The sequence below is a fragment of the Mus caroli genome, unplaced genomic scaffold (genome assembly GCF_978045245.1).
Source record: "Mus caroli unplaced genomic scaffold, Mus_caroli_1 scaffold_12, whole genome shotgun sequence".
NCBI lineage: Eukaryota > Metazoa > Chordata > Mammalia > Rodentia > Muridae > Mus > Mus caroli.
The window spans coordinates 42,021,114-42,046,872 of NW_028227267.1; the positions used below are offsets into that span (position 1 = coordinate 42,021,114).

Sequence of the window (25,759 nt, forward strand, 5' to 3'; positions counted from 1 at the left end):
AAACAGACTGACATGTGTGAGAGGAGGCACCCTCATGGGATGGGGAGGCGCCACCACTCCCTGGGAAGGCTGGGAAGCCTGGCTTCAAGGAGGCCATTCAGAAGGTGGATTCTATGCTTTGGCTTTTTGCACACCCAAGACTCCTCAAAGCTACAAAAGTGGAAATAACAAGGTCTACCTAAGAGGAAAGCTGTAGGCGGAGAAGCACAGAACACAGAAGAGGAGGAAGTGGAGGAAGGAGAAGGAAGGTCGGGAGGAAAAGGAGGAAGGGGGAGGGGAAAGAGGAGAACAGAGGGAGAAGGGGAGGAGGAGGAGAGCAAGAGAGAAGAAGGAAGAGAGGAAGACTGAAGCAGAGAGAGGGAGTAGAGGAAAGAAGACACCAAGAGTGAGACCGTTGGCATGAACCCACATCAGACTGTGCGTTCCTCATTAATTAAAACCCTTGGCACTCCATAAATTACACTAATAAATTACATCAGAGGATGTAACAATCACCAAGGTCAGGAGGCTGAAGTGGTCAATTACTGCTTTTATTCTTATTTCTACAAAGGCATCTCTTCGACATGAGCAGCCCTGGAGAATGACGGATCACAGATGACAGCCCCAGCTTGGCTTCCTGCTCCCAATTCTCCTAGGTTGAAACCACGATTTAATCTCATTTTCCCTGGCCCAAAGCAGTGCGAGAAACTCTTGTTTCGAAGTTTAGAAATATAATTAGCTAACAGGGATCCTTCTAAATTACATGTTCCACAGATGGGTAGGCTGACATGTTTATTTTGTTGCCCCATTATCTAAGTCCAGATCTGTGGAAATGACAAAAGGCACCCTGGCCTCAATAAGCCACCCACTCAGCTGAAGGACACTGAAGAAGCCAGCTGCACAGAATGTGTGAAGATCCTTGGCCAGGGGCACAGAAGTCGCCTGAGCATCCCAACCTCCCATCTAAAGGGCTGAGACCCTTTTGGATGCTCAACTTTCACTTTCTAACTACAGGAACTTAAACTTGAGACGAACTTTTAGAGTGTTCCGATAGATCCCTGCTCTCTACCTCTTTTAATTTCACACAGTTATCTGCTGATCACTAATATATGAAAGATCAATGAATCAAGTCAAACCCACCAAAGACTCAGCTAGATATCAGTTGCACTTAAAAAAAAAAAAATCTGTAACTTAGAAAAACTCTTCTATAGCAATTTCTGCTAAGCAACCAGTTCACCCTCAACACTCATGGTGTGCCAGCACACACTCCTGAGGTGCGCTGGCCAAGCAGAGTCTCAGCCTGCTAACCTCCCAGCCTGCTAACTTCCCAGCCTGCTAACTTCCCAGCCTGCTAACCTCCCAGCCTGCTAACTTCCCAGCCTGCTAACCTCCCAGCCTGGAGTCCTTAGTGAGCAAAACGTTCACAGGATTGCATTGTTGGTCTTGTGTCTTTTTAAAAAAATTCAGTTACTCTGGTCCAGAAGAAATAAACATTCTAGATCTTGAAATATATTCTAGAGGGATATAAAGGCTGTTTTCAATTTAATAATAGTTACCATATGGAGCTGATACATTCGTCAAAGAAAAGTGAAATGTCACCTCTTGGAGAACTCTCCTTTGAGAGATATCTTCAGTAATAAATTTACTCATCAGACACCCACCCAGATCTTTAGGCTACCATTCTTGAAGGGCTGTCATTTCCTGGCTGTTTGTTTACTGATATGTGTTTATCATATAGTAGAAAGAAGATGTATTAGGCAGAACTCCTCAGCCAGATAATCACCATAGACAGCTGCTTACTTTAACCCAACGGAGACCAAATGAACAGTTTTATTAAGCCATTTTATAAAACCACAGCTCACAAATCACTTTTCCCAAAGACCTGTGCTCGCACTGAGCAGCCAGCCCTTCCCTTCTGCGCTGGGAGGTCGTGAGGATGGCTGTGCTCACAGAGCTTGGTCTGTGTCTGCTTCCCACTTAGAATACAGCGATGCTGTTGCAGACACCACTCAGAACAAGGTCCTGGATTCACAGTGCTTTATCCAATTACACTGCCAGCCAAGGCACAAGAAAGTCATTGAAATCAGCCCATTCTTCCCTTTTATTTCCCCTAAACACACGAATCTTCTGAATTTCAGACATGTCATTACTTACCACGGTCCCTACAAGGAAAGAAAGGAGTGGGGGTGGGGAAAGGAGATGAATATTCACTTGAGAATCCCACAGAGTAAAGGCTGAGTGAGAAGCTAGCGAGAGGAGCAGATAAAAAGCAAGAGGGGAAACATGGTTTATCATCATCTGCTGGCCACATTCCGCCAGCCAAAAAAGAAACCCAATTTAACTAAGATCTCTGGTTCCTTCTGATGAGGAGGAAAAAACGTAAACTCAAGTTGGCTTCCAGATTACCGCAGCTACAGTGAGCCACCTTCAACTTGGTAGAATGGAGTATAGTTGGCCAAGAGGAGCACGTTTGCAGGGACACGCACCAGAAGGGGCTAGCTGAAAATTTCTACACTTTGCAAGCATAAAGGTCTCCAAACAAGAGCTGAAAAGCAAGAGTGAGCTCGCACATGGCCAAGCCGGGCCAACACACACAACCAGCTGTGATACGCATGGGGGGTGGGGGGGGGGGAGTGGAAAGAATATTTCTCTGTGGCTTCAGGGTAAGAGATAAGGAGCCAGGGCAACTAACTTCAAGTAAAACTAGAGCTTCGTCACTGTCAGAGTAGAGCTGGGTTTGCTGATGTTTTGGGAGGTTTTTAATATTCCACACTAAGACAGCCCAAAGCCGCTGTCACAATTCTGCATTTATCCATTTTAATGTTTGTCTTCATTAAACTTCAGAAAAAAAAAGTTTAAACCTGTGACCATCTCATCTCAGGGATACTCAAGTGTCACTGGGCACCCCCATGTCTGCACACAGAGCAACTTTACAACCTGCTGCACCTCAGAAGATAGCTGCAAGACTTTTCGAAGCCCAATTAAGTATGAATAAGTAAATACCTACTTTAGGGACATAATGCATTTTTAAAATCAGAACAAGGTACCAAGGCCTGTCCCTGCCTCCAGGAAGGTTGTCCTTTACTCCCTCTGCTCATCTTTGCCATGGTAGGTGTGGGGTACAGAGCTGCTGAGGGGACACTGAAGAGGCACAGAGGCCTCACTAGACATTCTTTGCTTTGAGGGAAGAGGGAAATGCAGGGAGAGGCGTTTGAGCACCCTTTGGGAGGCTGCACCTAAGCTACACCCTAAGGAAACCTGGATGGGGTGGGCAGAGGGCTTTGACTATCAAGGAGGCAGAAGGGACTGATGCAGAAGCAGAGAGGATGAAAAAGTAGGAGGAGAAAGGTCTAGACTTTTCAGAGACTGGAGGGAAAGCCCTGAGGGCAGGGACAGGCGTTCCCAGCCTGCCTACCTAAGCAGTGCATGCAGAGAATTTACCATCCTGAGGGAGCCTTTGCCTTTGCCTACACCCACTTATTCTCAGAGGCCACACCTCCTCCTCTCATGTATCCTGTGAAGACAGGGACCTTAGAAATGACAGGACAATTCCTGTCCTTCCTTACCCTCCAAAAACAGAGTTTGTGTTAAATGGCTGATTAACTCAGACCTACTCTGATGAAGTAAAGAGATATTGGATTTATTTTAAAATTTTAGCATGAATCAAATTCTTTTTTTTAAAAAAAAATAGTTGGCTAATACTTTTTAAAGGAACTCAATTGGTAAGTGTAAAGTGAGGTATATAAAAGCATAGCTAGGTCGTGAGTTGCAAAACTAATAAAATTAACATTGCCTTTCACATAGGCTTCTGTTGTACTACGCTTCAGGGTAATACTGTGTTGCTAGAGAATAAACAGTCTGCCTTAAAACTTGTTTCCATTTACAACTGCTTTCGATAGAGGAAAGCTAAAGTGACTGCTATTGATATCTGTAAGTTGCAAGAATCCAGGACATGTAACTTAAAAGTGGATTTAAGCTCAGGAAACTGAAGGTTAAAAACAAATCCTCAAGCAAAACTGAAGAGGGGACTTTTGCTTAGAGATTTCTGTACGGCGGCAGCGGTCATGAGAATAAATCGGCCGAATTAGGTCAGAGATTCGCTTAGCCTGAGCTTAGGGACCAACAAGAAAGCCCTTCTCTCAGGGGAGTGGAGCTCCCTTGTCCACTTAGTCTGAACAGGAAGACCAGGGGCGGACATCCTTTGACCCCTGCCCTGAGACTGGAGGAGGAGCTCCAGGGGAAATGTAAACAGCAGAGCCAGCTCCAGCAGGACTCCCAGAAACCTCCAGTCCCGCTACCCCACTCCCCACGCCCTGCTGATCCAGAAAGATGTCTCCAGCATAGTCAATCATAACCACAACTTTACCTGCTTCTGATCTTGAGTGAAAAATTATTCCTGACAGTGCCACAGGCTCAGTGCAGTCTTGGACCATCACAACACAAACTTCCAGAAGCTGAAATGCATGCGTTTAACCAGTTAAACTGAACAGTGATTGAGCCTATGGTGGGAAGGAGCTACAGTCATGTCCTGACGGCCTCCGGTGGAACACTTGGCTCTCACAGCCTATGGGGCAGTTTATGCTGTGCTATCCCCTGTGGGACTGCCAAAAATAAAACTCAAAGCATGAACTTAGTCTGCTGGTGGAGGGGAATAAAAGTGAGTATGGGGGCTCAGAAGTGGGTTTTTCTCTCTCACCTGTGGGAGAAGTGACGTGTGGTGTCCTTTTCTATTTAAAACAGTATTACACAAGCAGACATCTGCTGTAAGTAACTCCACTTAAGGGCATTCTGGTGAATGAACCGCTTCGAGTCTCCTCCCTCCCCGTAGTTTCTTGCATTATCGAAACATGTTGACCGATCACTTCCCTGTAGCATTCCCAAGCCTCTGCCTGCTTTCTCCCACGGAACATCTAACACTGCTCATCAAGGGGCTTGATCTGTTCCAAGGTACTTCACACCAGCTGATATCTTAGGATGCCTGCTTGCTATGAATGTTTTTGAGAAACACAGGGTCATGGGTACCAAGCATGTTCCTGAAGTCACAGGAAGGGTGAACCCACATACCATAAAACTTTCCCACGGTCTAAGTCACAGAGTCTCATCAAAGCCTCGAACCGGAATCTGGTCCAGTTTAACACTTGGTTTAAGCTGGCAAAAATCCCCCTTCCCAGCCTGCTGCTGGCCTGTGCTACTCCAATGAGCTGAACCAGTTTGATTACTGGAACGAGCTGTACTGAGGAGACAGCAGTTGCGAGTCTTTTCCCTTAATCAATGACAGGAAGACCAAGAGACAGGAAAGGAAAACTCCACAAATAGCAACTGAGATGCAGGTAAACGCCAGTCTTTACTGAGGAAGGAAAGGTCTCCGAAGCTCCTTCCTTAAGCTATCAACCTGATAAAAATGCTGTTCTAAATAGTTCCCCAAGAGCAAAGGGAAGGAGGGACGACCTCAAGGCTGTGTGCCACAGTCATAAGGTCTGAGCTGTCAGGCGGCGGCCCCCCTTGGAAGCTAGAGAGACCATCTGCAATCACTCTAGGTCAGCAGTTCTCAACCTGTGAGTCGTGACCCCTTTGGGGTGGGGGGAATCGTGACCCCTTTTGGGAGGAATGAATGAGCCTTTCACACGGGTCACCTAAGACCCTCAGAAAACACTGATGTTTACATCACTATTCATAACAGTAGCAAAATTCTAGTTATGAAGTAGAAACGAAAATAACTTTATGGCTGGGGGTGACCACAACATGAGGAACCATATTAAGGTATTAAAGGGTCGCAGCGTTAGGAATGCTTAATCTGCATGATCAAAGAATGTTTACCTTGAATCATCAATTCAGCTGTAATACATCCAGATGAATAAGACAGGAGTAGAAATCCTGTTATTTGCTGTTTTATTTTTTTGTTGTTGTTGTTTTTTTTTGTTTTTTTTTAATATTTTTATTACATATTTTCCTCAATTACATTTCCAATGCTATCCCAAAAGTCCCCCATATCGCCACCCACTTCCCTACCCACCCATTCCCATTCTTTTGGCCCTGGCATTCCCCTATATTGGGGCATATAAAGTTTGCAAGTCCAATGGACCTCTCTTTCCATTGATGGCCGACTAGGCCATCTTTCGATACATATGCAGCTAGAGACAAGAGCTCCGGGGTTCTGGTTAGTACATCATGTTATTCCAACAATAGGGTTGCAGATCCCTTTAGCTCCTTGGGTACTTTCTCTAGCTTCTCCATTGGGAGCCCTGTGATACATCCAATAGCTGACTGTGAACATCCACTCCTGTGTTTGCTAGGCCCCGGCATCTTCTCACAAGAGACAGCTATATTTGGGTCCTTTCAGCAAAATCTTGCTAGTGTATGCAATGGTGTTAGCGTTTAGAAGCTGATTATGGGATGGATCCCTGGATACGGCAGTCTCTAAATGGTCCATCCTTTCGTCACAGCTACGAACTTTGTCTCTGTAACTCCTTCCCTGGGTGTTTTGTTCCCAATTCTAAGAAGGTGCACAGTGTCCACACTTTGGTATTCATTCTTCTTGAGTTTCATGCGTTTAGCAAATTGTATCTTATATCTTGGGTATCCTAAGTTTTGGGCTAATAATATCCACTTATCAGTGAATACATATTGTGTGAGTTCTTTTGTGATTGTGTTACTTCACTCAAGATGATGCCCTCCAGGTCCATCCATTTGGCTAGGAATTTCATAAATTCATTCTTTTTAATAGCTGAGTAGTACTCCATTGTGTAAATGTACCATAATTTCTGTATCCATTCCTCTGTTGAGGGACATCTGGGTTCTTTCCAGCTTCTGGCTATTATAAATAGGGCTGCTATGAACATAGTGGAGCATGTGTCCTTTTTACCGGTTGGGACATCTTCTGGATATATGCCCAGGAGAGATATTGCTGGATCCTCCGGTAGTACTATGTCCAATTTTCTGAGGAACCACCAGACTGATTTCCAGAGTGGTTGTACAAGCTTGCAATCCCACCAACAATGGAGGAGTGTTCCTCTTTCTCCACATCCTCGCCAGCATCTGCTATAACCTGAATTTTTGATCTTAGCCATTCTGACTGGTGTGAGGTGGAATCTCAGGGTTGTTTTGATTTGCATTTCCCTGATGATTAAGAATGTTGAACATTTTTTTCAGGTGCTTCTCTGCCATTCGGTATTCCTCAGGTGAGAATTCTTTGTTCAGTTCTGAGCCCCATTTTTTAATGGGGTTATTTGACTTTCTGGAGTCCACCTTCTTGAGTTCTTTATATATATTGGATATTAGTCCCTTATCTGATTTAGGATAGGTGAAGATCCTTTCCCAATCTGTTGGTGGTTTTTTTGTCTTATTGATGGTGTCTTTAGCCTTGCAGAAGCTTTGTAGTTTCATGAGGTCCCACTTGTCAATTCTCGATCTTACAGCACAAGCCATTACTGTTCTATTCAGGAATTTTTCGCCTGTGCCCATACCTTCAAGGCTTTTCCCCACTTTCTCCTCTATAAGTTTCAGTGTCTCTGGTTTTATGTGAAGTTCCTTGATCCACTTAGACTTGACCTTAGTACAAGGAGATAGGAATGGATCTATTCGCATTCTTCTACATTCTTCTACATGTTAACAACCAGTTGTGCCAGCACCATTTGTTGAAAATGCTGTCTTTCTTCCACTGGATGTTTTTAGCTCCCTTGTCGAAGATCAAGTGACCGTAGGTGTGTGGGTTCATTTCTGGGTCTTCAATTCTATTCCATTGGTCTATTTGTCTGTCACTATACCAGTACCATGCAGTTTTTATCACAATTGCTCTGTAGTAGAGCTTTAGGTCCGGCATGGTGATTCCACCAGAGGTTCTTTTATCCTTGAGAAGAGTTTTTGCTATCCTAGGTTTTTTGTTATTCCAGATGAATTTGCAGATTGCACTTTCTAATTCGTTGAAGAATTGAGTTGGAATTTTGATGGGGATTGCATTGAATCTGTAGATTGCTTTTGGCAAGATAGCCATTTTTACAATGTTGATCCTACAAATCCATGAGCATGGGAGATCTTTCCATCTTCTGAGATCTTCTAGAATTTCTTTCTTCAGAGACTTGAAGTTTTTATTATACAGATCTTTCACTTCCTTAGTTAGAGTCACGCCAAGATATTTAATATTATTTGTGACTATTGAGAAGGGTGTTGTTTCCCTAATTTCTTTCTCAGCCTGTTTATTCTTTGTGTAGAGAAAGGCCATTGATTTGTTTGAGTTAATTTTATATCCAGCTACTTCACCGAAGCTGTTTATCAGGCTTAGGAGTTCTCTGGTGGAATTTTTAGGGTCACTTATATATACTATCATATCATCTGCAAAGAGTGATATTTTGACTTCATCTTTTCCAATTTGTATCCCTCTGATCTCCTTTTGTTGTCGAATTGCTCTGGCTAGGACTTCAAGTACAATGTTGAATAGGTATGGAGAAAGTGGACAGCCTTGTCTAGTCCCTGATTTTAGAGGGATTGCTTCAAGCTTCTCACCATTTACTTTGATGTTGGCTACTGGTTTGCTGTAGATTGCTTTTATCATGTTTAGGTATGGGCCTTGAATTCCTGATCTTTCCAAGACTTTTATCATGAATGGGTGTTGGATCTTGTCAAATGCTTTTTCCGCATCTAATGAGATGACCGTGTGGTTTTTGTCTTTGAGTTTGTTTATATACTGGATTACGTTGATGGATTTCCGTATATTGAACCATCCCTGCATCCCTGGGATGAAACCTACTTGGTCAGGATGGATGATTGTTTTGATGTGTTCTTGGATTCGGTTAGCAAGAACTTTATTGAGGATTTTTGCATCACTATTCATAAGGGATATTGGTCTGAAGTTTTCTATCTTTGTTGGGTCTTTTTGTGGTTTAGGTATCAGAGTAATTGTGGCTTCATAGAATGAGTTGGGTAGAGTACCTTCTGTTTCTATTTTGTGGAATAGTTTGTGAAGAACTGGGATTAGATCTTCTTTGACGGTCTGATAGAACTCTGCACTAAACCCATCTGGTCCTGGGCTTTTTTTAGTTGGGAGACTATTAATGACTGCTTCTATTTCTTTGGGGGATATAGGGCTGTTTAGATCATTAACCTGATCTTGATTCAACTTTGGTACCTGGTATCTGTCTAGGAACTTCTCCATTTCATCCAGGTTCTCGAGTTTTGTTGAGTATAGCCTTTGGTAGAAGGATCTGATGGTGTTTTGGATGTCTTCAGGATCTGTTGTTATGTCTCCTTTTTCATTTCTGATTTTGTTAATTAGGATGCTTTCCCTGTGCCCTCTAGTGAGTCTGGCTAAGGGTTTATCTATCTTGTTGATTTTCTCAAAGAACCAGCTCCTTGATTGGTTGATTCTTTGAATAGTTTTTCTTGTTTCCACTTGGTTGATTTCGCCCCTGAGTTTGATTATTTCCTGCCGTCTACTCCTCTTGGGTGAATTTGCTTCCTTTTGTTCTAGTGCTTTTAGGTGTGTTGTCAAGCTGCTAATGTGTGCTCTCTCTAGTTTCCTTTTGGAGGCACTCAGAGCTATGAGTTTTCCTCTTAGAAATGCTTTCATTGCGTCCCATAAGTTTGGGTATGTTGTGGCTTCATTTTCATTGAACTCTAAAAAGTCCTTAATTTCTTTCTTTATTCCTTCCTTGACCAAGGTATCATTGAGAAGAGTGTTGTTCAGTTTCCACGTGAAGGTTGGCTTTCTATTATTTATTTTGTTATGGAAGATCAGCCTTAGTCCATGGTGATCTGATAGGATGCATGGGACAATTTCAATATTTTTGTATCTGTTGAGGCCTGTTTTGTGACCAATTATGTGGTCAATTTTGGAGAAGGTACCATGAGGTGCTGAGAAGAAGGTATATCCTTTTGTTTTAGGATAGAATTTTCTGTAGATATCTGCCAGATCCATTTGATTCATAATTTCTCTTAGTTTCTCTGTGTCCCTGTTTAGTTTCTGTTTCCATGATCTGTCCATTGGTGAAAGTGGTGTGTTGAAGTCTCCCACTATTATTGTATGAGGTGCAATGTGTGCTTTGAGATTTACTAAAGTTTCTTTAATGAATGTGGCTGCCTTTGTATTTGGAGCATAGATATTCAGGATTGATAGTTCCTCTTGGAGGATTTTACCTTTAATGAGTATGAAGTGTCCCTCCCTGTCCTTTTTGATGACTTTGGGTTGGAAGTCAATCTTATCAGATATTACAATGGCTACTCCAGCTTGTTTCTTCATACCATTTGTTTGGAAAATTGTTTTCCAGCCTTTCATTCTGAGGTAGTGTCTATCTTTTTCTCTGAGATGAGTTTCCTGTAAGCAGCAAAATGTTGGGTCTTGTTTGTGTAGCCAGTTTGTTAGTCTATGTCTTTTTATCGGGGAGTTGAGTCCATTGATATTAAGAGATATTAAGGAAAAGTAATTGTTGTTTCCTGTTATTTTTGTTGTTAAAGTTGGCATTCTGTTCTTGTGGCTGTCTTCTTTTAGGTTTGTTGAGGGATTACCTTCTTGTTGTTTCTAGGGCGTGGTTCCCGTCCTTGTATTGGTTTTTTTCTGTTATTATCCTTTGAAGGGCTGGATTCATGGAGAGATAATGTGTGAATTTGGTTTTGTCGTGGAATACTTTGGTTTCTCCATCTATGTTAATTGAGAGTTTGGCTGGGTATAGTAGCCTGGGCTGGAATTTGTGTTCTTTTAGTGTCTGTATAACATCCGTCCAGGATCTTCTGGCTTTCATAGTCTCTGGTGAAAAATCTGGTGTAATTCTGATAGGCTTGCCTTTATATGTTACTTGGCCTTTTTCTCTTACTGCTTTTAGTATTCTATCTTTATTTAGAGCATTTGTTGTTCTGATTATTATGTGTCGGGAGGTATTTCTTTTCTGGTCCAGTCTATTTGGAGTTCTGTAGGCTTCTTGTATGTTCATGGGCATCTCTTTCTTTAGATTTGGGAAGTTTTCTTCTATAATTTTGTTGAAGATGTTTGCTGGTCCTTTGAGTTGAAAATCTTCATTCTCATCCACTCCTATTATCCGTAGGTTTGGTCTTCTCATTGTGTCCTGTATTTCTTGGATGTTTTGAGTTAGGATCTTTTTGCATTTTACATTTTCCTTGATTGTTGTGCCGATGTTCTCTATGGAATCTTCTGCACCTGAGATTCTCTCTTCCATCTCTTGTATTCTGTTGCTGATGCTGGTATCTATGGTTCCAGATTTCTTTCCTAGGGTTTCTATCTCCAGTGTTGCCTCATTTTGGGTTTTCTTTATTGTGTCTACTTCCCTTTTTAGGTCTAGTATGGTTTTGTTCATTTCCATCATCTGTTTGGATGTGTTTTCCTGTTTTTCATTAAGGACTTCTACCTGTTTGATTAGGTTATCCTGTTTTTCTTTAAGGATTTGTAACTCTTTAGCAGTGTTCTCCTGCAATTCTTTAAGGGATTTTTGTGCTTCCTCTTTATTGTCTTCTACCTGTTTACCAGTGTTCCTTTGTATTTCTTTAAGTGTGTTATTAAAGTCCTTCTTGAAGTCCTCTACCATCATCATGAGATATGCTTTTAGATCGGTGTCTAGCTTTTCCGGTGTGTTGGGGTGCCCTGGACTGGGCGAAGTGGGAGTGCTTGGTTCTGATGATGGTGAGTGGTCTTGGTTTCTGTTAGTAAGATTATTACGTTTACCTTTCGCCATCTGGTAATCTCTGGGGTTAGTTGTTGTCGTTGTCACTGTTTAAAGATTGGAGCAGAAGCTGTGTTCCACTCACCAGCAGTCTCAAAATCTTGTGGCGGGGGTCGTGGGTATCTGGCAGTACCCCGGTGCTGGTCCAGCCGGAAGAGGCCTGTGGTCCTACTCAGGCCGGTTTTCTGCTTCCCTAACTAATGCAGTCTCAGGTCCCGCGCGCAATTGGATTGGAGCAGAAGCTGTGTTCCACTCTCCAGAAGTCTTAAGATCCTGTGGCGGGTGTTGTGGGTAGCTGGCGAGTGTCAGCCGACCCTGCGCCCTCGCTACCCCGGTGCTTTTCTGACCGGAAGAGGCTTGTGGCCCTATGTAGGCCGGATTTCTCTCTCCCCAACCAGAGCAGTCTCAGGTCCCGCGTGATTGGACTGGAGCAGAATCTGTGTTCCACTCACCAGCAGTCTCAAAATCCTGTGGCGGGGGTCGTGGGTAGCTGGCGGGTGTCATCCGACCCTGCGCTCTAGCTACCCCGGTGCTGATCCGGCGGATGAGGCCTGTGGCCCTACTCAGGCCAGTTTCTGCTTCCCTAACTAATGCAGTGTCCTTATTTGCTGTTTTAAAAGCGCACGGGAAACAAAGCAAACTTTAAAAAAAAAAAAAAAAAACTAAAGAAGCTAATCTACGTTATAAACACAAGAAAACACTTTTACTGCTGGTAACTTCCTTAAAGGAATGATGCCTTGTGTTCTGTGCATGCAGGTTAGCCTGAAAAGGTCAGTTAAAGGGATGTAGGCTGTGCTCAACACAGAGGAAAGAGTGGAGCGTTTGACAGCTGAAGTGAAGACACAGGCCTGAGTCCTGCCCTGGGTCCCATCCTCAGGGTCCCTAAGACCTGGCAAGATGAAACCAAGTGAGGCACTATAGCTCTTGGGGCTATATGAGACCTTGGCTCAAAAAAGAAAGAGGAGTGAGGGACAAGGGGTGGAGCAGCTGTACTGTGGGTGAGGGGGTCACCCACAGCTCCAAGCCCTCGCTTTCCTCACTTACGAGGCAAGCCATTGGGGCCATCCTGAGTTCAAGGCTGGGGCCAACACCCCTTCTGCATAGGACTTAGGTGAGACTACTCACTCAGAAAGGTCAGAAGCCATCATCAGGGCCTAGGAGCCAGCCCTCTGGGCCCCCCTCCTAAAGGGAAGAGGAATCAGGCTTAGAAGAAGCAATTGTCCAGGGGAAGATTGCCTGTTTCCACATAAAAGGAAAAAGGCTCAGATCAGATCCTCCACTAACAGAGTCCTCAAATACAGATTTTCTCAGCACCTAGAGGCCTCACTTCAGTTCAAAGGATGTGAGCAGCGCACCCTGAAGGCTGGGCAGAGATCGGAGAGAGAGACGCTCACAGGCTGGACAGGGCATGTGAGCAACAACCAGGACCCTCACAAATAGCACTAAAACACACTTCTGCCTAGTTACACATCTGAGGGGCTGGTCTGGAGCAAAAGGCCGGGCTCTATGTGCACACACTCCTGCCGGTTTGGCTTGGCAAAGACACTGGGGTGGGCTGGGGTGGGGTTCCAGTAGGGGGAGCAGTCTGCTTTGAACCACTACAGTAAAGGCCAGTAGGACAGCAGCCAGCTGCTTCTTACAGTGACTACTAGAAAGAGCCTCCGCAGACAAGGAAAGGGGAACAGTGGGCTCTGATGTCACCCCACTTCCTCCCACCCCAGCAGACACTCAAAGGGACACCATGACCTGGGCCTGTTGGAATGCTAGGCCAGAGGGGGTGGAGGAAGGGCAGAGAGCAGAGACCCCAACTGCTTGGCCAGTGGGGTTCAATCCGAAAACATTCATTGCTTGTAAAACAAGAAGCTCCCATGGGATGAAATGACCACACTGTTCCCCAAATGCCACTGCCAGAATGGGGCTACAACCCCTGAGAGTGACTGTCCCTCAGCAGGAAAGGGGCAGAGAGACAGGGGAAAGCAACTATAGTCACGGAAGGGCCTGAGGATTACCAAACTCAACTATTCAGAGCCTTGCACAAGAGCTTCCTGCACCAAGAAGACTCTAAAGCACACACTAGCAGCAGAACTCCCCTGTCAGAGCCTCTGCCCTTCCAGCCTTCCAGCCATCCACCCCGACTTTGATCTCTAAACACACTGAGTGTTTCAACTCCCCGGGCTCTCTGTGCGCTTCATGCATTGTGCTCTCGCCTTACTAACCCGCTCACACACACATACCCGCTCCCACACATCCTTCCACCTCGGCTGAAGTGGAGTCAGAAAACTCAAGTCCTTCACACAAAAACGCACTTTGTCCCCAGTGGCTACCCTCACACTTGGCAGCAACTGGCTAGGTTTAATTTGTTCCAAGTCCTTTTCTGCAGAGAGACTACAAAGTCCGGGAAGACAGGGACTGGGAGTGTTCACCAGTCCCCTAACTTAAGAGCCCTCTGACTCCTGATACTACGCTAGCCACAGTTTCCAATTCCATTCACTTCCCCCAGGGCACTTCAATCTCAAGGTTCCAACACCCCTGTGGCTTCTCTACTCCAGTCCCAGAACAACCACTCCCCCTTCAAAACTGCTCAGAGGCTGCAAAAGGCTGCCTCGGAAATCTTCTTGCCAATGTCCCTCGGTGACAAGCTCTCTGTCCTTTGCCGAGTGGAGGACAGCAAACTTCTGAGCCGTACACTCTGAGCACCCTCGCTGGCTCTGTCGCCAGGGAGAAGCCAGGACGAGGCACTAAGCTGGCACCTCATTGCCCAGATAATAATATGAAGTCTTGGGAGAGTAATGGAAATCAGCTTATAGAACCTGGCACTCTGCGACAATCTCCCTGAGAGTGATGCGACTCTGCGCCTGATACCTGGGTGCCAGCACTCCTGAGCTCTAACTCAAACTACCACAGCCAAACCACCAAAGAGCATCACTATAGAAAACCGAGGGGTTACACCACTCGGTGCTGATATGGTTAGCTGGCCTTACTGCAATTAAACTGTTCACTTGAAGAACACATGTAATTTTATATGTGGTCCCCAATGTTATTACGGTTTTAAACCTTAACACTACCAAACTGTAAATGCTAGGAACTTAAAAACACAACAGTTCAAAGTTTCACTTAAAACTGCGCTGATTAAAAGTAGAAAATGTTAGGGTTAACTTAGAAATTACGCTTCTCTCAGCTGCCTACAGGAAGAGCTTCTGTTTTCTGGGCTGTCTTCGGGTTGGTTGTTTTCCTTTTCCTTTCTAGGGGATGTGTCCAGTTGAGAGGCAGCAATGGTAGTTTCCACATCTGCAGCCTCCCACTACTCGCTACCCAGCACCAGAAAGGGCCTGCTGCATTGTGGATGTCACAACTGGCTTCTCTGTAGAAAACAAGCTGTCCCCAACCCCCATAAAAGCACACCGCACCACAGATACATTCTGCCTGTTTGTTTCTTAGCCAGCACAGAACAGCTCTCCACGGCCCCTGTGAGGCCTGAAGTGTTTGGTAACTGAACTACATCCTTACCTCCCAAAGCCACAGACAGGGACAACGCATGTACTCGAGCTTGCTTTCCAAGCGGCCACCTGCCCCTCACTGCAATGCTGAGGAGTTTCTTCTGGTCTACTGGGAGTCCTGAACCTACAAGATGCAGGAGAGAGGTTCCTCCCTCGTCTCAAGCTTCTGCTCGCTCTCTTATTGCACAACAGCGACCCTTAAAAGCCTGAAGAATCCTCCGCCATGCACTTAGCCCTATCCTGGGTGGGAGCTGTCCATGTGGAAGCCTGAGGGAGCAGGATTCTCAGTTCAGTCAGGTTAGTCGCCAGCCGCTGGCTCTCAGCACAGCTCAGGAGATGGGACCGAGGAAGACAGAAGCTAGGCAAGAAACCTCGATGAGAACTTACATTTAACAGTTATTCCAGATGCTTTTGTTAGCTAAGATTCTCAAAACCTCCAGGATTTAATGTTTAGAATAACTCATCCAAAATACTGTAATTATGCTAATTAAAGTAATCAATAACCTAAAGGAAAGAAAAACAACTCAACAAAAGCTCCATGAATCCACTTCATATTAAGAGTTGTCAGATCTCACAAGTGAACTAAATGCAAACGTGGTGTATGGCTGCTGCGAAACAAGCCTCCCAGAACACAACAGCACAAAACATACACCTCACGCACACACACACACACACACACAGAGTTCTCTCACCTGGAAAGAAGACAGTAGAAAGAGCTCTCATGCTGCTCTGGGTAATGTCAATGGCAGCTCAATAGGCCCAAGGAGCTCTGATGATCTCACTCATCGGTCCATAACCTGAGCTTAGCGGCCATGACAGACAGGGTCCTGCAAGCCTTTCCCTCCTCCCTTGTAAATCTCTCTCACACCAGCACCACTCTCTCCAGGGAAGTGGTCAAACTCCCTGACATGGCAGCCCCCCTCTAAGGGAACACTCTGGTGTAAAACTGTATTTCCATGAAATTCACCTTGAAATACTAACTCCCAGAAGGTGCCAGGGTGTAACTGCATTTGAAGATGGGCTTTAAAAGAGGTAATTAAAGGTAAACGGGCTGATGCAAGAAGGCCCCATCCAAGAGACAGGTGGGCAAGGCGGAAGAGCCAAAGAACATGTGAGAAGGTGGTTAAGTGTCTGCCAAAGAGTGGGGGCCTTAGAAGAACCTGCCACCCTGGTCCTTAAGTTCAGAACTACAAAGATGTAAGTTTCTGTTGCCATCTTGTCTATAGTGGGTTTTGGCCCCCGTGGTGGGCAGAGGCTACAGTAGCCACTAAGGCAATGCACTGAAGTTTGGCATCCTTCCCTCCACCACAGTGACCAAAGCAAACCCTGCAACCAGCAGGTCTGAAAGGGAGGGTTCACCACCCAGTAAGGCCAGGACACCCCGGCAGGGAAGGGGAGCTCTGGCTGTCTGAACAGAGCGTGAGGTGATGTCAAAGACCCGACATCCCTCCAGCCGCAAGACCAACCGGGGAAGTGGTCCCAGCGCCACCTCAGAGTCAGTACAATGCTTTCTCTGAGAGGCTTTAAGATGAGGCACTGAAGTCACCAAGTGAAAACAGGTACAGCATGGGAAGCATCCTGAGATGGAGGGGAATGGTCTACAAGACATTTCTGAGCGAAAACAAATCCCTGTGTCTGCAGTACTCCTGAAGAAAGGACCTCTCCTTGAGGCAATCCGTCAGTCCAGTCTCCCAGGAAAACCTCATTACACAGAGCACGAGGTGTTGTGGTGACAACTCATATTCCACAGTCTTAAGAACACGATGAAGTCTAGGGAGGGATATGGAGGGAGAGGCAAGAATGGGGAGGGGTGGGAAAGAAGAAAAAAGGAAGGGCAGAGGATAAGAATCCTCTGGGGAGCTTGCTAGGATGGTTAACAGCCTGTTCTCCTACCAAAGACCCAGAAACTGAACGCAACGACTGCCTGCTGTGGTTGGATTCTGTTGAGCCACTCCTAATTAGAATGGAAGCAGAAAGCTTTTAGTAATGACTTCTTATCCTACAAACAGATTTCACACACACTGAAACAGCGAGGAACCAAGTCGGTGAAGCGGCTCAGCGACTAGCCTTCTGTGGATGGCTGAAAAGAAGCCCCAGCCAAGACTTAGCCCTTAGACTGAAATGACCCTGATGCCTATGTATTAGAAGCTATGCAAGTGGCTTGTACACCCCATCATGGACATGCACTGATGACCACAGCCCTTCCATGCTACTATGGCACTGCAGTGCAGCTCAGAGCAGCTGACAAAAGTCGGAACAGAAGGCCTGCTTCCCTGTGAGGCAGAACTTGGTGCAGGTGACCGCATTGACTGGCAGGTAACTCATGAAAAGAAAAACAAATCAGAGTTGGAACTAAAACAGCTGGCAGCGTCTGTAAAGTAGCACCTCCAGGAGAGACTCCACGACTATCCACTGTGCCCCCCAAAGACGTGCCCGGCACTCCTCAACTAGGGAGCTCACGGGTCCCTGCCCATCCATCAAAGTACATGAAGGGAAGACAACGCGGTTTCAATGAATGCTGGTGGAATCTAAGTCCCACGCTGGACATACTGGGTACGCGCATGCCTCTCCTTGACTCTTCAGACTGACTCATGCTTACAGTGAGGGTCCGTCTTGGTGTCTGTCCCTCTGTCTTCCCTTTGGGAAACTGCTCTGCCTCCTTAATTGACAGAATACCTGAATATCTTTGGCTGTAACACCAGAATGTGTATTAACAAGGAAAACAACTCAACAGTAGGTGCCCTGAGGAGAAGCCAGTTCTCTCAGCGGCTTTTCTCTATCTGAAGGGGTCTCACTTCTCCCTAGTACCCACCCAGCGACCTGACCTCTCCTCGTGCACACCCAATCACTCTCTGAAGTTCTGCCTTTTGTCCCGCCTGCTTGCTTGCCATCTCTGTCCCTCAAAGTGAGCATGAGGTAGACAGACAGAGCAGGTGCTTGTCTGTGACAGTGGTCCAGGGTAGTCAATGAGCAACCTGACCTGTGATACCAGGCGAGGGCTAAAACTGGGTCCCAGTGACAGGAAGCAGGGTCTGGAAAGCCAGATCATAGACCTCTGTCTTTGCCTTGGTGGACTCTACCTCAGTTTCCTCCCCCATCACCATGGTGCCCTCTCTGTAGAAGGCTCTGTCCAAAGCCCTTTCTATTCTGACCCTGCAGTTGTCTCAAACTCTCCCACAATGCCCCTGGTGGCCGGTGTCTATCTCACCTCCCACCTCACTGTCCAATCACTCTCTTGAAGGAGCTAAGCACTGTGCTCTCCCCTCCTGCCTCCTCTGGGCCACCTCTTCCCAGTCTCATGGAGGACAGAGGGTCTGCTAAATGATAGCATGCATCACAGCCTTTTGCTCTTCCCGATCATGCGGGAAGCTTTGTAGCACCAACGAAGTCCACCTTGTGTGTCTGAGAACCAAGCGTGGCATCTAACGGTATGTGGGGGGACAAATAATGAGCTACACCTCAACGATAGCTGGTCACTACAGGGGCGTGACAAGGGTATTTAGCCATTCACCCAGGCAGGAATCCTGCCCGTCTTATTTTCTAGCTGCATCCCCAGGCTCTGGAAGGGTAGACACCCAATAAATATTTGTTGAAGGAATAAATTCCTGGCTTGCCTGATGTGACTCCACCCCTTCATTCCCACTTGAGGAAACACATCACAATGTGGGGGTGGGGTGGGGTGGGGTGGGGTGGGGTGGGGTGGGGTGGGGTGAAAACATGGCAGTATTAAAGTAACATCGCCGAGTCATTTGCAAGATCCGCCCTTGACTGCTTGTCATAAATCACAAGGCCCATGCCTCCGGGCTCATCATCACACACGAGGAGGCTGAGAGTGTGGCTCAGAATGGCCAAGTGGGAGAAAACTAAGAAACGTGAAGCATGGTCTGCGTTTGTCAACTTGTTTTCCAAAAGATGAAGACGACAATTAACAACTCTGTGAGTCAATCACTACATCTTCATTTTCCTTTCACAAAACACCTTCGGAGAACCCTTTAATTAAATCATGGACATTAACAACTCTTTTTCCTGGATATTTCTCTCCCATGCCAATGAGGCCAATGTGTTGCTGTTATGTTCCTTTAAAAGCCAACCTACAATCCCACTCAAGGAGGCCACTGCCCCTGTACCCGTGTCACTAGGGTGATGGGATCGGTCTCCCAATGGTGGACCGAATGCCATGTCGTATTTTGTTTCATTTTGTCTGTGTTTTATCTTTTGGATAAATACGTATGGAAAGGTCACTAGATGCTGAATCAATCTGGTCTTACTCTGTTTATAAAAACCATCTTGAAATGATTATTGCATGAGGAAATATGCCCCAAATGAAAAGTCCTAATAAAGTTTTCAGTCTTGGCACATAAAAGGAACAGATCTAAGAAAGCCAGATTGGCAAGCCCACAGTCAGACAGACAGCCACACACACCAAACAAGGCTAAAGTTAGTAAAGGACAACATAGCAACCCCAAGCCAGTAACATTATGGCCCATAATAGCCTCAGAATGAGGCACCCATCCACAGGCAGACTGGCCACAGCACTCCCATTACCCCACATGCTGAGCGGCAGCGAAGATTCTGTCTGCTTATTTCTAAACATTCAAAGATCTTTTAGTCTACAGAATACAATGTTTGACATCTTTAGGGTCAAATAAGAGTTTAAAAAGTAAGAAGTGTACAGTAGGAGAAAGGCCATCAAGGCAGGTCCAAAGACCACAACACGGAAAGACGTGGATAAAAGCCGCTTTAAAAACCGTAACGTCTGAGTCCATAGCATGGTCAAGCAATCTAGCCCTCTGTCTCATCTGACAGAGCAACTGCCAATCCAGGGGAAGAGCAGGCACCTGCTGGATGTACTGCCACAGTGGAGGAGAAGCCTCAACTGTAAGGAGCTCTTTAACCTTTTTTGTGCCAAGCATCCTGTAGTGATCTAGTTACTCCCACTGAGTCCTGCTCAGAGAGACAGAAAGGTTTTCAATGCATAGTTGCCAATGAAATCAGTTACTTTGTTAACAAAATAGCTTTACTCTGGAACATCGCCAGCACTTCTAACAGTCTGTTTAAGTGCTGGTGGTGGAAAACAGGACCTTGCACTCGCTGGGCAGTGGCTTTACCACAACCTATATCCTCAGTCCACACCTGTACTATGTATGTATCAGAGCAGGGTCTCATTCAGCACAAGCTGACCTCAAGCTTATGACGTCATTATGTAGCTGAGGATGGCCACAGACTCCCCAGGGTTTCCTGTGTGCACCACTATGTTCTGCTTACACCTCTATTTCTGTATTAAGACATTAAGTAACAAATAGGCAACAGGTCTCTGTGTTGCCTATTCTGAGTGAAACAGTAGATTTCTGTACTGTAAACCCTGTAACAAACAGGGTTTTCCCCCCATCCAACTCTGTGGATTCCCTGAACTCTACAGCCCCCAGATGAAGAGCCTGTGAGTGAAAGTGTTGCAAGCCTGTTCTGTGTCACATCAAATCAGAGCCGAGGCCCTGCAGAATGCATTACCCACTCAACACAGAGTCGAGGGAAACCAAGGGAGTACGCAAGGTAGTTTTTCCCTCCAAAAACCAGGGTGGGCCATTAGTTGGCAAAGAGCAGCATGCTTCAAAATGAATGAATTCAGAAGGGAGCTCTGAGGCCCAGCAGCACAGCTGGAGTCAGCCTCCAGCAGAAAGCCATGAAACTGACCTAACCCAGGACGAACACAGAAGTCAAGGAGCTCTGGTTTCTTTGTGAAGGGCTAAATAATATATCTCTTAGACCCCCACCCCTCCTGAGCTCCACTACCAGACTAAGCCCCTTTCTGCTATTTGTCTCAGTCTGCTTAACTTCAAAACATGATTTCTTCCCTAAAAATGTAATTACACATATTTACTTTGGGGAGGGAGGAGCCAGAGGCCAGCATAAGACGCTTTCCTCTGCCACTCTTCACTTTTAATTTTTGGATTGCTCACCGAATTTGGAGCTGGCCACTTGGACTAGACTGGCCAGCCTGGGAGCCCCCGGGATCCACATGTCTCTGCCTCCCCAGCGCTGTGGTTACAGATGCGATCGCATACCTTTTACACAGGTCCACATGCTGGTACAGCAAGCAAGCACTTATTCATTGAACTACCTCCCCCGCCCCAGCCCGGTGTTGATTGCTTTTCTGCTATTATGACCATGGATGGATGTGTGCTCATGGGAGTTCTAGCACCATCACTTTAAGACTCATGAAAATCAACAAATATCAAGCTATCTAGAATTGGTTAACTGTGTGTGTTCCACATTTGAGCAAATGAACAGAACAACAGAACAGACCCCCAGAGAGGCTCCTTGGAGACTATTTTGATATTGCTGAAGAAACAGAGAGGATCACAGAGCCAGTGGGTCAGGAAAAAAGAAAAAATAATAAAAACAACAACAAAAAAAAATCACGAGACTTTAATCAGGGCTCTACTACCTTGAATGGCTTTTAAATCCCAAACCACTCCCCCAACTTTAAAGTGATAGCCAAATTAATACTTCTCAGCTAAAAAAGCGAACAAGCCAATCATTTCTCCATCTTCAATTAAGCAGTGGACACAACAAGGACTTGGGACTATGACACAGTAACTGGTTAGAATTAACAAATAATTTAAACTCCACTAACTGGACAGAAAACGACAACCCCACTACAATCCCACATGGCATTCTCTCCTCCTGTGCAACCTATGACAAGAATCACCCATGCTTAGATCATCGAGGCCTGAATCAACTTTACAGCTTGCTTTCCAAACTGCCTAAGTGACATTTTACCATGTGATTCAGAACACAGAAGAAAGGACAATCACTCAGCAGTTAAATAAAGTCGCTGTACTTTCCAAGGAAACAAAATAAATACTTTAACAACATCAGAGGCCGTGAGCAGCTTTAGCCTCAAGAATAATTTCATCAAGAAAATTTCCTAGACAGACTCTGCTCACCAATATTGATGTCCCAAAGGACCAGGAATGCACAGTAATGGCACTTTTTTTTTTCATTTAAATGCACTTGCTATTTTAAAGGGGACAACATGCTCTCAAGTCCAGTGGGCAGAACTGTGTAAGAGTTAGTGAAAATCTAACTAGTTCACTACTTTCCAGGTACTCTTTAGTGTGCTCAATGTTGCAAGAGTCAGAAATCTGAAAGAAAGAGGGGGAGGGGCAGCAGCCATAATTCAGGCGTACACAAAACCATCTGCTACTCCCATTTTTCTTCCTTAAAGGCCTTCCTTAAGCTGGCAAGAAGCAACATCTCCCCCCCAAAACCCCCACCACGCAGGGCTCCACTGTTAACCAACTTCAGTTGAAGAAGTGACAACACCAGACATCATTCGCTACTTACTTACTCGAGTTTCTACTTAGGTCTTGTTCTCCAGTAAAATGGAAGTGTTCTGTCTGCTACTGGATGATACCCAATGTCCAAACAGTGTTGCCATGTGGTAGGTGCACAGGTAACCCGTCCTGCCTGCCTCCAGCTACTAGGTAAGAAACACTAAGCCATCGCGGTTCCAGGAAAAGCTTTAGTGAAGGACTGAGCAGGTGCTACAGGCAACGGTGGTTACAGAGACACTAAATTACAACTGTCCAGGGTGTAAATTCTTTTCCTGGCTTTGGAGTGTCCTAAACGTTTAGCTATGAACACAAACCTCTCCGGGTTTATTGCACACTGCTCCGAAACATCTCAACAGATTGCCTCAAAAGGAAATAGTGAAATGGCTCTGGCGTAAGTTAATCTTCCTTGTCAAATTCACAGTGTTAAGCATACTCTGAAGCCAGCCACATAAACAAAACCAAACTCCACAAAATTAGGCTGAGCTGAAGTTACGTAAGACAGACTAAACTGTGGCTTCCCCCCACCCACCCCCCATCCCCTCCTCTTCCCAGCGAACTCTGACATCTGTCTCTTAAGTGCATGCAATTCCCATGCAGGTGCGGAAGGCGCTCATCTGCTGAGCTTCCAAATAAGCAGTGATATTTCCAGTACTACCCCCCCCCCCCCACACACACACACACACACACAGAGAAAGGCTTGCAACAAACTGAATGCTAGGAAACTTTAGATGAGTCTTTAAAAAAATAATAATAATAAGTCGGCACTTACTTCAAGGTAGTAATCAAAACACGTTTCTCAAAGTTCCCAGAGTCTCTGCTTAGGGGTGAGGAGGGGAGCTTCCTCGTGCGCCTCTAAGCCCACCCATCAACACCCGCGTGGGTCTGAATACAGATCTTTCAACAGAGGACAAAAGCGCGGGTTCCCTGGAGCGGCACATCCAAAGGGAAACCAATCCTTCCCCTGCAGCACTAAACCCAAGTTGCTCCAGCTCCGAGAGTTTCCTGCACTTTCCACCTCCCCCCACCCACACCCTTTTCATTGCCCACTTTACCCTGCTAATCCTGCGAAGCCTCCCTCCTGGTTTATTAAGGGTAAACAATAGAAAATGTCACTCGGAAACTCAGGAAGTAGATGAAGTCTCTAATTGCTGTCGTTTTAACGATTGTATATAATTACTATCTTCAAAATGTGATTTTCACCAGCGGAGTGGGAGCCGAGGCGGGCAGGGTGGCGAGCTCCCCGCCGCTGGCAGGGCATCGGCAAGGCCGGGGCCCGAGGGGTGCAGGAGCCCGAGGGGTAAGGAGATCAAGGGGTGCGGAGACTCGAGAATGGAAACCCGGGAGATCCCGGAACCGTTGTTGAGAGGACCCGGGAAAACCAGGACCCGGTCCAGGCCCTCGGCCGAGCTCACTCCCGGCGCAAAGAAGCGGAGGCCAACCCGCGGCCCGGGTCACAGACTGGAACAATGCGTAACCCCCGCGGACTGGGCTCTGGGCTCGGAGACAGGGCTCCGCGTTCGCGGTCGTCGGGAACGAGAAGTCCCCAGCAGCCACTGGCTCCGGGCTTCACCGAGCGACCCCGCGTGGTGCAGGAGCGCCCTCCGGGCCGCGGCAACGAGCACCCCGGGGACCCGGGCCCTCAGGAGCGCATCCCTCTCCCTCCGCGACGCCCCGCCGCCCGCGTCCCCAACTCACCCCAGGACCACCAGCTCCCCGTATTTCACCGGCTCCTTGTTGGGGGCGCTGGGTTCCTCCTGGCCCGGGGAAAACATGGAGCCGCGCTCGGCCGCCGCCGCTGCCGCCTCCGCCGCGATCCCCGCCGAGTCCGCGCCGCCACTACACTCCCATCCCGAAAACGGGGTGAGCGCGCCGGGGAACGGCACGGCGGCGAACGGGGCGCTGGGCGGCCAGTCCCGCGGCTGCTCCGTCCTGGCTGTGCGCGTCGCCCGCCGGCTTCCCCGGAGCTAATCTGTACGTTGGCCGCTACGAGCGGGACCCAGCACGGAATGCGAGCGGCGACCGGAGCCCCGCGGGAGGAGGAGCGCGCGCCGCCGGGGGGCTGAGCGGGCCGGGCAGGTGGGACGGCCGCGCCGCCGCCCGCGCCTCCGCGCTCCCGCGGCCCCCGCCCGCCCGCCCGCCCGCCAGCCCCCGCGGCCCGCGAGCGCCCCGTGTTATGTAAACATAGAGTAAAGGGGAAGGCAAGCCCTTAAAGGGGCAGCTCTGTTTTTCTCCTCTCTTCCTCCGAAAAGTTGGAGCGCGGGGGTCTTCGTCCTCAGCCCGGGACTCCCAGCCCCGCCTGCGTAAAAGCCAAGCATATTGCTTCCACACACACCTCCGAGCTCACCATGCTGAGCACACTGATCTGGGGGTGTCTGCTTTCAAAGCCAAGCCCTTGAGAGGGGGGCTTGAAAAGAGAAAGAATCTGCCCATTGGTTGGGGGGAGTGATAATTGAAGGGCTCCTCACCATTTCGTGTATCAAGAGAAAGGAGAAAGAACGTGGGGGGGGGGGAGAAAAGAGAGAGAGATGGAGGGAGGGGAGGGAAAGGGGAAAAAGAAAAGTTAAAAGTTACTTTTAATTCCTTATTCACATCTCTGTCCCGTCTTTCAACCCCCTGGGGAATTTAAAAGGGAATTACCTAGGTGGATTTTTTTTTTTTAATGAAGACAAATGTTCCTTTATTTCCATGGCTTAATCAAGGCACTGTTTGTATTTTATGCTTTTTTATGGTGCTGTGTCTTTAAAATATTGTAGGCTGTGATAGTTTTACTGACTGCTGTTTTTCATCATAGAGGAATTTATTATTCTAGCATTTATTAAGCCCTTGCAACATGCTAGAGACGCTACATATTATTGCCTGTCACTGCCTTTCCAGACTGTTAAATATTTAAAGAAATAAATACTGCAAAAGCTACCCAATGTATAAACATCGCGCGCGCGCGTGCACACACACACAGAGACACGTTTAGGCTATGACTCTAAGTAAGGAGTTAAAAAAGAAATAATTGCACGGGTAACCTTCCGTTCTACTGCTCAGCGCCGTGCATGTATCGCTCTCTGACAGGCTATTGCAGCAGTGACATGATGCTTTCTGTAATTTTACTTCAGTTAGTAACTGGCTTTTCTTCTTTTAATTGAGGCTTTGGAGATAAATTACTCCAGAATAACAAAAGCCACACTATTGATGAGCCAAAAATAAACTTTATTAGACAATTACCTTATTTCCGCTAATTACAGAAATTCTATTCTTAGACTAAAGACAACTAGCTATCCAGCTTATTGTA

The 25,759-nt window shown here is 46.6% G+C and overlaps 1 protein-coding gene across 1 annotated transcript in view; it reads right to left on the reverse strand.

Annotated features, from left to right (window-relative positions):
* Window positions 1-24,599, reverse strand: part of Peli2 (pellino E3 ubiquitin protein ligase family member 2) — a 147,084-nt gene extending 122,485 nt beyond the window's left edge. The window contains exon 1 of the mRNA XM_021181894.3: window positions 24,172-24,599. Within this exon, the coding sequence (XP_021037553.1) occupies window positions 24,172-24,248 (77 nt within the window). The 5' untranslated portion in view covers window positions 24,249-24,599. The remainder of the gene's footprint in view (window positions 1-24,171) is intronic.
* Window positions 24,600-25,759: the final 1,160 nt, after the last annotated feature.